The sequence below is a fragment of the Physeter macrocephalus genome, chromosome 7 (genome assembly GCF_002837175.3).
Source record: "Physeter macrocephalus isolate SW-GA chromosome 7, ASM283717v5, whole genome shotgun sequence".
In the NCBI taxonomy this organism is placed as follows: domain Eukaryota; kingdom Metazoa; phylum Chordata; class Mammalia; order Artiodactyla; family Physeteridae; genus Physeter; species Physeter macrocephalus.
This window is the reverse complement of record NC_041220.1, coordinates 2,783,825-2,801,842: the sequence shown is the minus strand read 5'-3', so window position 1 is coordinate 2,801,842 and position 18,018 is coordinate 2,783,825. Positions and strand designations below refer to the sequence as shown.

At 40.6% G+C, this 18,018-nt stretch overlaps 1 protein-coding gene across 1 annotated transcript in view; it reads right to left on the bottom strand.

Moving 5' to 3' along the window:
• Window positions 1-17,752, bottom strand: part of RXFP1 (relaxin family peptide receptor 1) — a 111,825-nt gene extending 94,073 nt beyond the window's left edge. The window contains exon 1 of the mRNA XM_028491557.2: window positions 17,676-17,752. Coding sequence (XP_028347358.1) covers window positions 17,676-17,724 — 49 coding nt within the window. The 5' untranslated portion in view covers window positions 17,725-17,752. The remainder of the gene's footprint in view (window positions 1-17,675) is intronic.
• Between the last annotated feature and the right edge of the window lie 266 nt (window positions 17,753-18,018).

Sequence of the window (18,018 nt, the reverse complement as noted above, 5' to 3'; positions counted from 1 at the left end):
GTCTGGGAGGATCCCGCATGCCGCGGAGCGGCTGGGCCCGTGAGCCATGGCCTCTGGGCCTGCGCGTCCGGAGCCTGTGCTCCGCAACGGGAGAGGCCGCAGCAGAGGGAGGCCCGCATACCACAAAAAAAAAAAAAAAAAAAAATGAAATAGAGAAGATGTTCATGAATGTCACCTATGTTTTCATGAGAGAGCATTTTAATTTAACAGAGCTATTCTACTAACAGATTGGAGTTGACATTTATGAAATTTATGTTTATTTTACATGCGTATGAGATGAAAGTTTTAAGCAATTATTACTATAGTTCTTTGACCTCGATTATGCTGATGTTCAAACATAGTATTCTGTATAACCAGGATAAGCTCCATAATCGAATCACTCCCCTACTTCATTTTCCTTTTTTTCTTGGAGTAGAGAGTTCACATATTTCTGTTTGTACTTCTATTGACAAAAGAAGCTTAATATGAGCACACAGAGGTGGGGATGGCACGTGTGGAAGGGATTGGTGACCAACACAAGCATGAGGTTTGTCTAATTCATTTATATCTTGCATTATATTCTGTATTATCTCCTGGCTTTAAACGTGTTTCCACTCACATCATTGCATAAAGTTGATGTTTCAGTATTATGTGCCACATTTATTAGGTGACTTTTCCTATCCTTGCCACAAATAAGCCCTGTACACAGTTTGAGAAGGACTATCATGTGTTAAGTGAGTTAAATGGGCAATTCACTGGATAATTTAACTGATTTAATCAAAGTCTTTTGGGTACAGAGATAACATTTTTCCTACTAAATAATTAAATCAAACACAATTGATTTTATTTAAAAATACAGACCACCTCAAAAAAGCAAATATCACAATAAAGTAAGTTTACACACACACACACACACACACACACACACACACACAATCAATGTGATACACCATATTAACAAATTTAAGGGTATAAATCACATGATCATCTCAATAGATGTAGAAAAAGCATTTGATAAAATTCAATATTGATTTATGATAAAAACTCTCAACAAAGTGGGTATAGATGGAACATACCTCACTCAACGCAATAGGTCATATATGACAAAGCCACAGCTAACATCAACAGTGAAAAGCTGAAAACATTTCCTCAAGATCAGGAACAAGACAAGGATGTCCATTCTTGCCACTTTTATGCAACAGAGTATTGGAAGTCCTAGCCACAGCAATCAGACAAGAAAGAGAAATAAAAGGAATCCAAATTGGAAAGGAAGAAGTAAAATTGTCACAATTTGCAGATGACATGATACTATACACAGAAAATCCTAAAGACACTACCAAAAAACTGCTAGAATGCATCAATGAATTTGGTAAAGTTTCAGGATACAAAATTAATGTACAGAAATCTTTTGCATTTCTATACACTAACAACAAACTATCAGAAAGAGAAATTAAGGAAACAATCCCATTTACAATCACATCAAAAAGAATAAAATACTTAAGACTAAATCTAACTAAGGAAGTAAAAGACCTGTACTCTGAAAACTGTAAGACACTGATGAAAGAAACTGAAGATGACACAAACAGATGGAAAGATACATTATGTTCTCGGATTGGAAGAAGTAATACTGTTAAAATGTCCATACTACCCAAGGCAATCTACAGAATCAATGCAATCCCTATCAAAATAACCAATAGTATTTTTCACAGAACTAGAACAAATAATTCTAAAATTTGTATGGAAATACAAAATACCTCAAAAAGCCAACACAGTCTTGGGAAAGAAGAACAAAGTTGGAGGTATTATGCTCCATGATTTCAAACTATACTACAAAGTTACAGTGATCAAAACAGTATGGTACTGGCACTAAAACAGACACAAAGATCAATGGAACAGAATAGAGAGCCCAGGAAAGAATCCACACTTATATGGTTAATTAATCTACAACAAAGGAGGCAAGACTATAAAATGGGGAAAAGACAGCCTCTTCATTAAGTGGCGCTGGGAAAGTTGGACAGCTATGTACAAAAGAATCAAACTGGAGTACCCTGTCACACCATGCACAAAAATAAATTCAAAATGAATTATAGACTTAAATGTAAGACATGAAACCATAAAAAATCTAGAAGAAACCATAGGCCGTAAACTCTTTGACATCAGTCTTAGTAATTTTTTTGAATATGTCTCCTTAGGCAAGGGAAACAAAAGCAAAAATAAACAAATGGAACTACATCAAACTAAAAAGCTTTTGCACACTGAAGGAAACTATCAGCAAAGCAAAAAGGTCAGCTACTGAATGGGAGAAGATATTTTCATATGATATAACAGATAAGGGGTTAATATCCAAAATATACCAAGGACTCACACAACTCAACACCAAAAAACAAGCAACCTGACTAAAAATTGGTAAAGGACCTGAATAGACATTTTCCCAAAGATGACCTACAGGTGGCTGACAGACACATCAAAAGATGTTAAACATCACTAATCAACAGGGAAATACAAATGAAAAACACAATGAGATATTCACCTCACACCTACCAGAATGACAGTCATCAAAAAGACAAACAATAACAAGTGTTGGCAAGGATATGGAGAAAAGGGAGCCCTCATGCACTGTTGGTGGGAATACAAATTGGTGCAGCCACTATGGAAAACAGTATGGAGATTTTTCAAAAAATTAAAACTAGAACTACCATATGATCTAACAATTCCACTCTTGGGTATTTATCTGAAGAAGATGAAAACACTAATTAGAAAAGTACACCCCTATGTTTATTGCAGCATTATTTACAATAGCCAAGTTATAGAAGCAACCTAAGTGACCATAAATAGATGAACAGATAAAGAAGATGTGGTACATATCTACAATGGAATACTACTCAACCATAAAAAAGCATGAAAGCTTGCCATTTGTGACAACTTGGATGAACCTTGAGAGTCTTATGCTAAGTGAGATAAGTCAGACAGAGAAAGCCATACTGTGTGATTTCATTTATATGTGGAATCTAAAAAACAAACAAATGAACAAACATAACAAAACAGAAACAGAGTTATAGATACAGAGGACAACAGGTGGTTGCCAGAGTTTGGTGGGGGGTGGGGGAGGAAAGAAATAGATCAGGGAGATTAAGAGGTACAAACTTCCAGCTATAAAATAAATGAGTCATCAGTGTGAAATGCACAGTGTGGGGAATAGAGTCAATAACTCTGTGACATCTTTGTGTGGTGGCATAGCCTAACTAGGCTTATCATGGTGATCATTCTGTAATATACAGAAATATTGAAATGCTATGTTGTGTACCAGGAACTAACATTGTGTTTTAGGTCAATTATACTTCAAAAACAATCAAACAAACAAACTCATAGAAGAAAAAATCAGATTTGTTGTTATCAGAGGTGGGGAGACGGGGTGAGGGGAGGGGGAATTGGATGAAGGTGGTCAGAAAGTACAAACTTCCAGTTTTAAGATAAAACAAAGTCCTCCAAAGCATCCTGGGACTGATCTTAGTATAATCAGCCACCAAATCTTTGTTTCCTCAAAGGACATGAACCCTTCACTGTCCCATAGCAACTCTGGGGTCTACATATTGTCTATGGAACCACCAGACTAAGGAGCCTTCGTTGTTTTTTAGGGCAAGGGGAGGAAAGGAAAGAAAGAGAAAATTAAAGGAAGAAAGGGATAAAGAGAGAAATATTTTAAATTAAGACTAGCTTTTCAGTAAAGCTGGTGATGGAATAATGCTGTTTTTATCACAGCTGTAGTTTGTTATCAAATGATGGTGAAAATCCTAAAGAGGGTTTAGATTTAGAATCTAGAATACACATCTGCATTAACTGAGTAAATACAAACTTATTTTCCTAGATTAGCTAGGTTTCTCTAAATTGACAACAGATTAAATTGGCATGGGATTTATTTTTTTGGGGAAACAATAAACAAAACTTTGTGCATTCCGTATGCATGGAATTCTTTCAGCCCACCAGTGCATACCCTATTTAGTATGCCAATATTGCAACTCCAGAATGTATATAATTTTCTGACTATGTTACTTTTAAAGAGTTAATAGAGTTTCCAAATGTGCATTTAATTTGCACCAGAAAGTAATTTATTCAGTGGAAAGACATTACTTGGTCCAACTAAAGGTGAATCACTTGTCTTTTCATAAATGTATTTGTTTTTAGCTTTCTGTGACCTGTGGTTAAAACATTTCTTGTCATATTAGAAGCCATTAGCATGGTTTATATATAATGTATATTTGCAAAAAGAGCCCATTTTCAGTCATGTATCTCAAGTTTAGTACTTGAGTTAATAATTACCACAAGAATGGTATAATGTATTATGATTTCAAAGATGTTCTGCGTAAGCTATTTCTCCAGATAGTATGACTATGGGTCTGCACTGTTTAGAGAGATTAAAAGTGTGTTGAGGGTTGAAAGTATCTTGATGCATTTTCAATGGTGTGCCTTAAATTTTCAGCACCATTTCACCCTATGCTTATTGTTCCATTCCTAAAGGAAAATCCTAGAAATGAAGTCATCAGGGTACACCTGTGCATCAAACTTACCATGGGTAGTGTTACTGATTAAAATGTAAATGTGTTAAAATAGAGTAGAATTATATTCTTATAGTTACTAGGTTTTGGACCTAGGAACACAGTATTTAAAATTATTTTTATATATGCTACTTCTCCACTGTTGGGGGGTTACAGCTGCTGAGTAAAATCTCTTGAGTTGTTAAAATCTCTTGACTGGACTAATACTTTCTTAGTTAACAGCCCTGCTTTGCAAAGTTACTTATTGATTGAAGAGGATGGACTGTACCTCGAGATAGTCAGTATCTTCTATTTGATTCAAATGACCATGTATATGGACACTTCGTCCACCTACTGTCCGTCATTGTACACTCCTTTGTTAACTGTGTTTTCTGTTATTATTATTATTTTAAAGATTTATTTATTTATTATTTATTTATTTAATTTATTTTTGGCTGCATCTGGTCTTAGTTGCAGGATCTTCCTTGAAGCATGTGGGATATTTCATTGCGGCACGCAAGCTCTTCGTTGTGGTGTGTGGGCTTCTCTCTAGTTGTGGCGTGCGAGTTTTTTCTTCTCTAGTTGTGGCGCGCAGGCTCCAGGGTGCGTGGGCTCTGTAGTTTGCGGCACGTGGGTATTAAACAAAAACTTTGTGTTGTATTCCACATGTATTTTGTATATTTCATATGTATATTTCCTAGAGAAAATGTACTCAGGTTCTAGGAAAGCAGTGTCAAAAGCAGCAGCCAACTTGTGTTGGCCTCAGCCGCTTCCTCTTTAGAGATGGAGAGCAACCTCCACACTCCTTTAGGGCTTGCTTTCAGTTTCTCACATTCTAGACTATTTTGGGTAAGTTGCCAGAGTTACTTCCTAAAGAAAAAAACTCTTTATATCATTCTGTGCCAAACCTCCCTTCCAACTGCTTATGCATTAAGTCTGAAGTCATTCTTGAGTGTGGCTCACAAAGGCTTCCTGGTCTTTCCAGGGAGCTCCTCCAACTGCATCACCCAGCCTGTCCTGAGCCCTACTCTTAATGCCTCCACCCAACTCCTCCTAGTTTTCCTAGGTCTGGCCCCGCCCACGCTCCACCTGTGCCTGCCCTGCCTCCACCTCTTCCCCCGGAAGCAGTAAGTGGTAGATTTGAACTGAGTTCAACTTGCTTGGTCAGTTTGCTCATCTGTCCCGTAAAATGAGAGATAATATACATAACTGCACCATGATTTTGGTGTTAGTATTGCGAGTGGAAAGAACTCAGATAAACGTGAATTCACGTCCTGCATTAAGCACTTAGGAGCCTGTGATCTTGGCAAATTCCCAAGTCTCTTTGAGACTGAGTCCCTCCTCTGGTGAGGGGAGGAACCATCGCCCTTCATGGTTCATGGGAGGATTTAATTAGACAACACTTTCAAGTGTTATCATTTAATCAGACGTCAATACGGTAACTGACTCACAACTTTAGGAATAACATAACATAAATAATTCATGTTAATCATCAGACTATGGCAACTTTGGCCTAGCACATTTCTTGTATCTAATCACATTATCAGTCATATTGAAAACTTGCAACAATTTCCCCAGGATGAATTTAAAAGTAGTATAGCTTCCTGGGAGCTCATTGGAGACGTGTGTTTGTGATGGTGCAGCTTCTAGGTAGGATGGGAGCATCATGACAGACTACTCTTTGTTCCTCTTATTTATCACAAACTCTGTTGTTTAAGACATTCCATCAAAAAGGATTTGTGGAAGAAAGTTAATAGATAAACACAATTTTTCACAATTTGAATGACATTTCTATATTTTGATGTTTTCGTCTATAATATTGTAATTAACGTAGGTTAGAACAACAGGAAAAGAAAGCACTAGGTGAAACGCAGGGAAAAGAGATTGAAAACAAAAATCACACAAAAGGTAGGTGTACGTGAAATAAGAGGAACCAGTCTGGGCAACAGAATGGAAAGTGGGAGGAAATAGCACAGAAGGAGCATAGGATTTTGAGTCAGAATCCGAATAAGGTGGGCACTTTTTTGGGTGATTAAAAAAAAACCTACCAAAGATACCCCTCTGATAAAGTGAATAACCATATTTACTACCATTATGAAAGTTTCGCAAATTCTTATTTTTCATTAGAAATTTCTTAAAAGTGGGAGTAAACATGTATGTTCATTAGTGTCCACGTAACACGGTTGGAAATACAGCTAAATATTTCATATTATATATTTTGTGTATTCTCAAAGAGTTCATATTTTACTAATGTATGTCATTGTAATTATTATGTCAAACGTCTGTGGCTTTGCATTTAGAATTCCTGCTTGTCAAATGCTCCATGCTTTTAGGATGTATTCAAATATACTTCCTTCTTTGTTATTCTTTTTTTTTTTTTTTAACCCCTCCCCACTCATAGGAGGCAGGTGGACTGTACTTCATTGCTCAGGGAGAGTAGAGCTCAGAAGAACCTTTGTAGAAGAGTCATCTGCCAAAAATAGCCAGTGGCAAAAGCCAGATGCTTGAGAGAGAGAATATTTTTGAAACTTGGTATGCTTTTTTGAATTTGAGCATCTTGGCTTGACTATCAACACCAAATACTGAAGGACACAGAGCATTGAGCCTTTCCACAGCCTGTAGGGAAGGTCAAGCTTGCTTCCCTGAACTTGGTGATGGCTGCGTGTGACAACCTCCTGTCCCCATGGAATTTAGAGCTCCTTAGGGGCAGGACGAGGTGGGGATCACCAGAGTGGGGCTGCCCAAGCAGAGGTGGTTAGCATCTGAGATTCTAACGTGCAGCCCAAAGAAAGGGCATGACTCTGGCCGAAGCCACGTGCTCTGCACGGCACCAGGGCCCGCGGGGCTGTGGGTCTGAGTCAGCCCCACATCTCCCTTGCTTCCCGACACAGGAGGAAGGACCCTTGGGGTTTCGTAGGCTCTCCTGAGAAGGCTGGCTAGGAGCAGACAGTCCGTGTGAAGCGGCCTCTTGCTTGGGTGGGAAACATGGGTTATCTGGCCGGGTAGCCGGAGAAGGTGGAAGTGTTTACATGCTTGGGTAGGTGCCGATTCCCACGCCCAGAGGAACGAGTTACATCTCACGAGAAGCTGGCAAAGTTACATAGATAATTCATCTCTCTACCTGCCCCCTCACGTGGATGTTTCCGAAGCTGCCCTCGAACCTAAAAGCTTTTGGGCACAATTGGAAAAGGGTGGAGCAGGTAGACAATTCTTAAGTGATTAAGACTGTATTTTTTAAAAAGTGCCTGATTTTTAAACCAAGCTATTTCGAATTCGCAAGTTGATCGTCCTGCTATATTATGCAGGAGTCACGAGCTCTGAGTTGAGTCACAGAGACATAAAATTTCACTTTCTGCACATCTGACTGTTGAATTAAGTAAACAAGGAGCCCCTTAGATGGAGGTGGCCCTCAAGCCATGGCAGCAGAGGTACGTAAGCAAACCAAAACCTAAGCCCATAAAGCCCTCAAGGTCATGAAACCAAAGAGCTGGGACAACCGATCAGAAACAGCTGACTAACCTCTAAGCGGTAGCCAAGCAACAATTTCCTCACTTGGCCTCTGCAACTTTCTCTGTATGTCTCCTACTTCCCTTTCCAGTTTGGTGCTGTTCAATTCAAATCCATTTTGCTCACATAAACTATGAAAAATTTTCATTTGCCTCAGTTGATCTCTTAACATGAGATTTGTGGCCTAAAAGTATGGAAATTTGATATTATATACGATATCTGGTTTGGGTATACTTAATACTAATGATGGAACAAAACTGTTGGAGTGTGTGTGTGTGTGTGTGTGTGTGTGTGTAATCGTTTATAACATTTCCCAACACCCGCAAACTTCATGACAGAGAATGCTGGCGTTGCCTTTTGACCTTCTTCTGTGAACTCCTCCTCCACCATGGGCGTTCTGAGGGAAAAAAGGGGCAAAGAATGTTTTCTCCTGAAAAATGAGTCAGAATAGACAGGAAACTTTGTGCCCAAGAACAGCAGAGGAGTGTAGCAGGAGTGGAGGCTGAGTGATGGGGAAATGAGAGGAAGATGGGGGTCCAGGCGGCCTTGGATCGGACAGAAATTGGGGTATAAAGAGGCAAAGGCTCCTGGGCATGGAAGACAGATGGACGAGAAGGGAGACCATGGGATTTGATGACTCCTTTTAGGAGATCATGTGTAAGGGGCTTTCTTTAACTCCTTTCAGAGGCATGAATAAAGGTGGATGCCCTTGTTCTAGATGAGTGTCTTTACCTACGAGCCCACTCCAGGCCTGTACCACGTGTAACGGCTTTAAAGGGTCACACTAACATCATCACCACCACGTACACCTTGTCTTGTTCCTTCCCCTGTCTACATCATGGCCAGCTGGGTGGTTTCATCTCTGAGGGTTCGCTTTCTGTCTGCAAACACGATTTTTATTCCATACCACGTGGCGTCATTCTTTCTTTGCTCCGTAACATGCACCTTGTTAAATTCCATTCTTGATCAGTCCTACATTCATTCTCCATTTGTCTATTCAGGCATTCCTGATGACTAGTCCACAGGCAAACTGTTGAGGGGATACAGTAATAATAACATGCTTGGCCTTGACCTATCTGTTCTCATTTTAATTTAATAATTCTAGGTCGCGTTTATGCATGTCTGTCTAGTAAGATATACATTATATCTGTCTTAGATTCTGAACTAAGGAACTTCGGAGGTAATGACTGGAACAGATCATGAGGTTATATGGAAACTGCTACATAAACTAGCTTAGAAACTTTGAAAAAAGATGCCTAAGAGCCAGCAGCACTACAAAAAGATTTGTACAGGTTTTTTTTTTTTTCCGATTAAACTGGATTTGATGAACAAATGAGTTGCCACATCATTTCAGGTCAACACTGGGGACGAATGCTCAGTTGCTGAGAAAAGCTGCTGAACTTCAACAAACCAAAACTCTCCCTTTTTCCAGGGAGCACAGATTGTTGTGCTGTGAGCTCAGAAGATCATGGGTAAGGACTGCACCCAGAAGGGCAGAAATAAACATCTGTATTTAACGTGGCCACACCAGCCACCTCTCCTGATCTTAACACAAAGAGGGGGGTTAAGTGGAGGTCAGGAGAAGCTAACAGACAGCCTGACTGCTGACGTCTTCTCGTCTAAGTTTGAAATGTGTGAGAACGCAGAAACATTTATAAACCATGAGGCAGTTTTGCAGTTTCCAACAAATCGGCCACAGCTAAGAAAGTCAAAATGGCAAATCTTCTGGACCATTAAAAATGAGCCAAACATTTCCAGCCTGCTCTGGGAAAAACCTATTAAAATATCAACAGGCTGGGGTAAGCAGCAGAGGATGAGAGAAAAGGTTGAAAAAGAAAGACGAGGATCAGAGGCTTTGTAAGTGAACTCGATGGTGGCGTGACTGGTGTTCTCAGCGCCCGACGCACCTCAGAACTCAATCAGTTATTTCACTACTTTATACTTGCAGTATGTGTCCTGCGTGAAGGCTTCCAAAAAAGCCTTTCTCAGCTTCTCTGATTTCTCCCAGTAGATCCAGGTACACACATTTATAAATTTTGTTCAGAATGTGTCAGTTCATGTCCATTTGCGTATCTTGGTCTGTAACATTTTAATCTGAAATCTGTAAAGAAAGATGTATCTGTTGAAATGGCCGCAACTACAGAAATTTGCAGGGTCGTAACTTCCTTAACACCGCAAGGATCAGGTATTGGAACCATCTCAGTAAATACTGCAAAATTAGCCAAAAATGTCCATGAATCGCGGGAACTAACTGCAAAATGCGGGTGGAGGATGGGGTATAATGTGCATATTGTGTGTTTAATAGTCAGTCGTCCTCTGCGAAAGTGCGAATTCGTGAGGAGGGCATCTTAGGGAGAAGAGGTGGGTAGAAATAAGAATTCTGGTTGCAAGATTTGGAGCCAAGAGATTCTCGTGTGGATTTTGTCAGGAGGGGCGGTGAGCCTAGGGAATAGAGAGGACAGTTCAGATAAAAAAGGGGAGAAGGAGGAACTGGTTGATTAGAACTGGGACTCCATATCTGGGCCACTCGGGGGCCAGGAGGGGAGATGCTGCTGAGACTCTATGGGGGAGGGGTGGAAAGGAGGAGAAAGTGAGCACAGAGCAGGACGAGAACTTGAAGGAAGTGGGAGAGCGCCCGAGGAGACTTGCTTACCTTCAGCTTTCTCTCTCCATGCCTGGAGCCAAAATGCAAAGACAGTCTCACCCCACATGGCAAGTAGGACGTCGGACTGGCCTGGCAGCCGAGCGTTTACTACCAGCGTGGGGTTTACTTGCTACCGAAGAGTGAATTGTGAATAGCTTTGAGGAGCATCACGCAGCAGCGAAGATGCCTTGCACGGCTTGTGTAAGCGTCCCTTCAAGCCCCACGATATTGGAAAACGCGTGAGCCCATCTCAGGAAATGTTGTCTGTGCTGCGGTGAGGCAAGGGAGCGGGGCCAGCGTAGGGGCCTCTGTTCATAGGAGCAGAGTCTCACCTGCACCCCGTCTCCCTGGTACCAGCCTCGGCGTAGACGCAGGGACACAAGACACGATGATTTGGGGGGTGGAAGGGAAGAAGGGGTTATGGGAGGGGTTAAGCACATAGGTATTTGGTGCCCAAGCTATTGGAGGGTACGATAGAGAAAAGAAAGCACCTGTCTTGAAACGAGAAGCAGTGAGATTCTGATCGTCTACCAACTAGTCCCGGGACGTAGACAGTTTTCTCCTGGATCCCTCCATGGCAATCTCAGTCTCATCCCAGCAGCACACGCCCAAGGCCTCTTTCACTTTAGCGGGACACCCCAGGGGCCCCATTCATTCATCGGCGTGGCGTGTGATGAAAACTCTCTATCTTTAAAGACAAGATAGCTGTCTGGGGAACAGCCTGGGAGCGAGGGATGCAGAGAGTGGAAACATCCACGGGCTCTGAATTTACTGTGACAATTTGAAAAGCCCCTTTCCTTAAACTTGGACCTGAGTGCAAGCATGGACTTGGGAAGGTGTCATCAGGACCCTTCTCTCCTCTGCCCGGTCTCTCCTTGGTTGAGAATATGTTTATCTGCCAGGCAGGGTGTGTGAAACATGATGACACAAGGTCAGGGTATTGCCAAATCTTAATTTTTGAGGCTAGGATTTTGGTGGATAATAAATGTAATAACCATGGGTTTAATAACCCCAGTCTAGGTTCTTTCTATTTAAAGGTGATGTTTTACCCCTCTGATTTTTCTTGCCTATCCTGTCCTACATATGAAACTGGAGACCCACTTTTAACAGTGAGTAAAGGATAATAAAGCTGAAAACAAAAGGGAGCACAGGTAACTGGCCTCGTGAAAAATGAAAAACGAGGCTCTTGTACGCTGTGCGCTTTACATTTCCTTTGAACTCAAAAAAGTCTAATTTTATAAAACTTAAATTGAAAAAGTACTTGACAGACATAAGAGGAAACTGTTTCATCAGATTACGATTCACTGAGGACTCAGACTGCTGGAGACAGAGAAAGAGACTTCATCTAATGTTTCTTAAAATGAATTAGGTAAGAATCAAGAGAAAACACTGTGTACAGCGAAAAGGTTTCTCGGTGGATTCGAGCATGTAATTGTGTGACCTTCAAGCTGACACTCAACCCTCTACCAAAAAACAAAAAGGATGATTTAAAATCTCAGCCGCCTTCTGAAAGGGGTGAGCCTTACTATTAGAGAATATATCAGATTATCTGCCGTCCCTTTTCGTAACACATCACGTGGGCACCTTGACTAAAGGTGGGCATGGATTTTGGGTTTAGAGACGGGGCTAAGGAGAGAGATCTGTGTTGTTCTTCACTATAGAATGAGAACTTGACCTCCTGGGGCAACGTGGGTAGGGGGCAGGTTGAGGAGGAAGGATGGGGAGGGAGAGGGGGACAGAGGAGCTGGCAGAGTGACCAGAGGTGACCAGAGTCCAGGGCTCCGTGTGGCGTGGAACAGCCAGTGAAAAAGCTGAGGATCCCCCTCCCCCAAAATAATCTTTACATGTTTTGGGGAGCACTGAATATTTTAAAAAGACATATTCATTATTATAGAAGACGTAAGAAATAAGGTGTCTCTAGTTAATTCAGGTAATATTGAAATAATTATAAAATAAATCTATTAACAGAAAATCAAATCTCCAAATTATTATAAACTACAACTATTTTCCAGGAAAATGTCAATTCCTAACACAAATAACCAGAGATCCCACTTAATACTGTCCTTTTTTTCCGCTCAACATTTACCTTTGCTGTGATAGAGAATAAAAACTAAATTTGAAATACTCACAACTTGCCCCTGTTGATTTCCAAAGAAGGAAACAGCTTTTGGTTTCAGGGATGGAGCCTAGTTATTCCGACCAGGGTGATGGGTGGGGATGCAGAGCTGTGAAGAGGAGAGTGTTGGACCACTGCGCGTGAGACAGGAAATAGGGCTGCTGCGACTGTGGACGCGACAAGGGGAGAAAATATCCAGGGGGCGGGAGAGGTGAGCTAAGATGAGAATGAAGTCACTATGTACTGGTACTTCCTGTGGGTAAAGCTCTGTGCCATGGGCCGTAAGCAAAAGTGCTTTCCAAGCAAAATCCTGGAACCAGTACAAGTTGAGTCTAATTTTCTATTCATTCGCATTATTTACACATCTATCCTCATTCATCAATCCCCGGTGCACGATGAGAAGTGTATGTAAAGCAGATGGTACCGGCCCATAGGAGGACATGCATAAATATGGAGCATGGATTTCTCAAACTTCCCTGGGGTGAGGACAGCCTGCTGTAGTGGAAACTTTGTTTATGTTTGGATTTACCAGTTCTGTGACCTTGGGCTCGTCAATATTTCTCTATTGCTTAATCTCCAAAATGGAAAAATATCTGACGTGCTTAATTAAAGGCCAGTGAGCTAGATGAGGGGTTCTGTTCAGGTCCGTTTTAATTCTAAGATATTGTAGCTTTAGAAAGCATTAGCACTGAATCATGTTTTACTAGCGCAGGCCATTCAAGGACACGGACTTGGATTGAAAACTCTTTTGCAACACTTACTAAGGGGTGATGCCAGGCTTGTGACTTAATATTTCTCATTTTCTGTTTCCTATTTTATAAAGTGAGAATATCCCTTAAGGTTGTTACAGGGATAAAGTCAGATCATGTTTGTAAAGCATTTAGCACAGTTTGTGGTCCCTGGAAAGCTCTCGATAAATGGGAGACATAACGACCAACCACATCCATAACCACAGTCCTAGAACTTGACACTAAAATGGTACAAATGTGTACAGTTTGTTTGTTGGGAGATTTTTGATTACTGTTTCAGTCTCCTTACTAGTAGCTGGTCTGTGCAGATTATTTTCATTGATGGATGAATGCATAAAGAAGATGGGGTATACATCCGCAGTGGATACTACTCAGCCATAAAAAGAGAATGCAGTCCTGCCATGGATTACATTTACAGCATGGATGGACGTGGAGGGCGTCACACTAAGTGAAGTAAGGCAGATGGAGAAAGTCAAATACTGTATGATTTCGTTCATATGTGGAATTGAAAAAACAAAACAAACAAATGAAGTAAAAAACAAACTCATAGATACAGAGATTAAATGAGTGGTTGCCAGAGGGAAGGGGGTTGGGGGCGGGTGGGTGAAATGGGTGAAGGGCGTCAGCTGTATGGTGATGGATGGTAACTAGGTGTGGGGTGGCGACCACTCTGTAGTGTATACAGATGTTGAATTATAATGTTGTACACCTAAAAATTATATGATAAAAAATGCTGATTTTTTCAGACAAAAAATAAGCCTAACTAGAATACCCAACTCCAGGCATTTCAGTTTAACAGGTTTGTCTAATGCGTGAAATTAAGCTTGCAAAACGATTTAGTTCACAAATGTAATAATTTGTTTATCTTTATACGGATGATGGTGCTGCATTTGCACAGACTTGTTAATTTTCTCTTTGAATCGTCAAGATGTGATTCCAAATTCATAGTAAGAACAATATAAAATTGTTAGCAACCTTAAAAAATATCAGGTGAACTGTTAGATACTCTGTAGTCTGCATATTGGAAAGTTTTTTCTTCCATCTTTTGGAGGTGGGTAACTATGCCAGTATTCTCCTGTTTCATGTACCAAAGGTCTGGTTTTTGTGTACTGATGATTAGTTCAGGAAAGGCTCCTCCTGTCCCCTTCCTCGTGGTTAGAGAAGACAGTTGCTAGAAGATATGCCAGTACCGGGACCCAAGGCAAAGACCAGGTGGTCTTGTAAGTAGCCACTTGGAATCCAAAAGTGAGGACCTTCCCAGATGGGTTGGGCCTTGGCAAAATACTAAAATGGATCAAGTTCATGTCTGGGCCCTTCTATTTCCTATTTCCTTACTTATTCCCTGCCTAAACAAAGTGTTAAGTAAAATGATTGTTTTTTGCTTGATGATACCATTTAAGTAATGAGTAAAGCATGTGATGATAAGGACTTAGGATACAATTCTTCCAGGGGATTGTTCTATAACTTTTAATTTTGCACTAGTTTAGACTCACAAGAAGTGGCAGAAATAGTACAAGAGGTCCCATATACCCTTCACCCAGCTTTCCCTAATGGAACCATCTTATCTAACCGGAGTACATTATCAAAACTCAGAAATTAACATTGGCACAATACAGCTAATTAGACAATAGATGGAGGAATTTTTTTAAGAATAAAAAATTCTCAAGGCTGAAAGGAAATCTTTTCTGAATCTTAATGTCACCCCTCTCTGTGCACCCCTAGGTTTTTGCCCTTGTCTCACGGTTTGGTGACCCTAGATAACTTTCTCTCTCCTCCACTCTAACCCTTCAGAGTGGGGACCATGCTGTAGACACCCTTTAGTCTTATTGCTTATTAAAGTAACTGGCATTCGATAAATTTTTTTGGTTAAAAGGGTGACTGATAATTGCTTAGGTCTATAAAGGGCTTTCCGTTTTCAAAGCCCTGTGGTATACATTATCTCTCCTGAGAATGTTCACGGTCTGGGAGATAGAGCGTAGACTACGAAAGCATTCAAATCTTGGCATTTATTAGCTTGAGCCTTGTGACAAGGTACTGAATGTCCTTGGTCTTTCCTTCCTCATGTGCTTAATTGTATCTACCTAATAGAGTTGTTCTGAAGATCCAAGGAGGTCACTTAACGTAGTAAAGAACTGGACACAAGGGCTCTGGGCGGTAGATAGGGTAAAAGACTTTATTGCCATTTTACAAACTAAGGCTCAGAGGGTAAGTCATTGTGGAAAAGTATAGAGCTAGTACAGGGCAGTGCTGTCAAGCACCTTAAATCTTCCATGATAGCACACTGTCCTTTCAAGGCAACAGGAGAGTGGGTTAACGAACAAACCACTAACAACAACCGTGGGGTTAGTTACGGAGATTTAAGACATTGTCATTACGTGGTTGACTTCTTCTGCTATATGCCCAGGAAATCCTCTCACTGGTGGGGCTCGATGATGGGATGAACTAACTGGTGAGTTATGGGTGTGGGTTGCTGGGCTGGGGGCCCCTGTCAAATGCCCCTCCAGCCCACCCACCCTGGTGACAGCATGTAGCCAGGAGTCTAGCTTGCCCAATTCTGCTTCTGGAAGGCATGGAGGGAGGAGGACTTGGAGTTCCTGAGTCCTCACAGTGCATTATCAACATTTTTTAAAAGCCCAAAGATAAATTTAAAAAGTTGGAGGGTTTGAACACTATCATCTTCATCACTATTACCTATTTTCTGCTCATGAAGATAATTTTTTATTGACAAAAGAGAACATAGAACTTTTTTACTAAACAGAACGTTTTTACCCAATGACTGGTAACACATGAGCCAAATTGCTTCTCTACCTGCCCCGAATACCCGTTACAGTCCCTTGAATCCCTCATCCTGGAATGCCTATTTGGAAGTACTCCTTTGACTGATTCAATCTGCTCATTTTATTGAAATGGGAGAGGAGTTAGAAAAATATGTTATGGATTTATGAGGGTGTTGGCTGCGAAAGTCAAAACACTTGGATTATATTAGAAACGTTCAGTTTTTGGTGATGGTGTACACTTTGACTTTTCATCCTCTAGTTAAAAAATGGGAATGTCAGCAATAAGATCAGAGATGAAGAAAGCTAGGAACTAGAATGTTTCTAAAGGATTTGGAGTCATTTCCTTGGTTACATGCAACCCCACATCTTCGACTGACAAAGTGAAGTGTACTGAGAGGTCAGGAAGACTGGAGATAAAGGAAAAAAATCACTTTGGTGCAGTGCATGCCATCAGAATTGAGACAGTTAGGACTGAAATTTCCTTTGAGATATTCTTCAACAGAATGTTTTAGTGTAAATAAACTTCTGCGAACTTTTAAGAGACAGAGAAATGGAAACATGCTTGTGAATTCTAAATTTGTTACAGCTTAATAATTCCCAGCATCACAAGGTATGAAAGGGACCCAGAAAGTTTTCCTTCTTGATTTGCTTTGACTTTCCTCATCACGTATTACCTAAGAAACAGACATCTTATTTCTATTTACCTGATAAACTTTCAATAAGGTTTAATGAAGAACAACTCTTTCCTTTGATTAGAAAACAGATTTTCTGAAAATAAAACATGTATACGGAGAGGAAGCAAAAACTGTCATGATAGCCAAAGTAAAATGTCCATTTGGACTCCTCATGTGTCTGTGGTTTTCACCGCTTTCTGCTTTCCCTGGTTTTTCTTTCAAGGAATAGTGAGAAACTGTGCTAAAAATAAAAAAAGGAGTTTTCTGAATGCATCTTTCCCTAAGGAGGCGTACCTATGATACAGATCACAAAGGGCTAGGAAAATGAAGCGTTATAAACACACAGGAGCCGGGAGCAAATGTACAGACCTCCCCAGGATGTGTCAACAGGCACATTCCTTGAACACAATCTCTTTAAGGACCACTCCTCTTGAAATATACCATGGCTTATAAAACAATTGTTACTATCAAACCAATTGGTTGTTACGAAGCATAGGTTTACATGGCATGTTAGTATTCTAGTTTTTAATATAAATAACAGAAATGTATTCAGAGGAATCATTTTGAAGTGAGATAACAGTTTTATCAGAAAAAGCAGTTGCACCTTAAAAGCATACATGTCAGTAATAAACATTTGCACTTTTGATTATTTCATAAAATCCTAAGGTAGACAAAATTAAATGCTGAGCATACTTACAATATTTTCCAAAAATCAAGAGGTAGAGGAAGACAGGACCGGATGTCATTTCCTTCCCTCAGAGAAACTGATTAATGAAAGTGAATACAATTTGGTCCTGGCTTCTGAGGCGCATCGGCTCACGGTGGTGGTGTGCTATTTCTGTCTGCAATCTTAGCAGCTACAAAGCAGCTACTCCCCCTCCTCTCCCCTTGACTCTCCCTCTCTCTTTCCATTCCCTCTTTATTCTTTCTTCCTCTCTCAGAATCTCTCCTCCCCACCCGCCTTCTCCAAAGTCTTAATATCCTTCTTTACACACACACACAGGCACGCACACACACACATGCACAGACAAAGCTGAGCA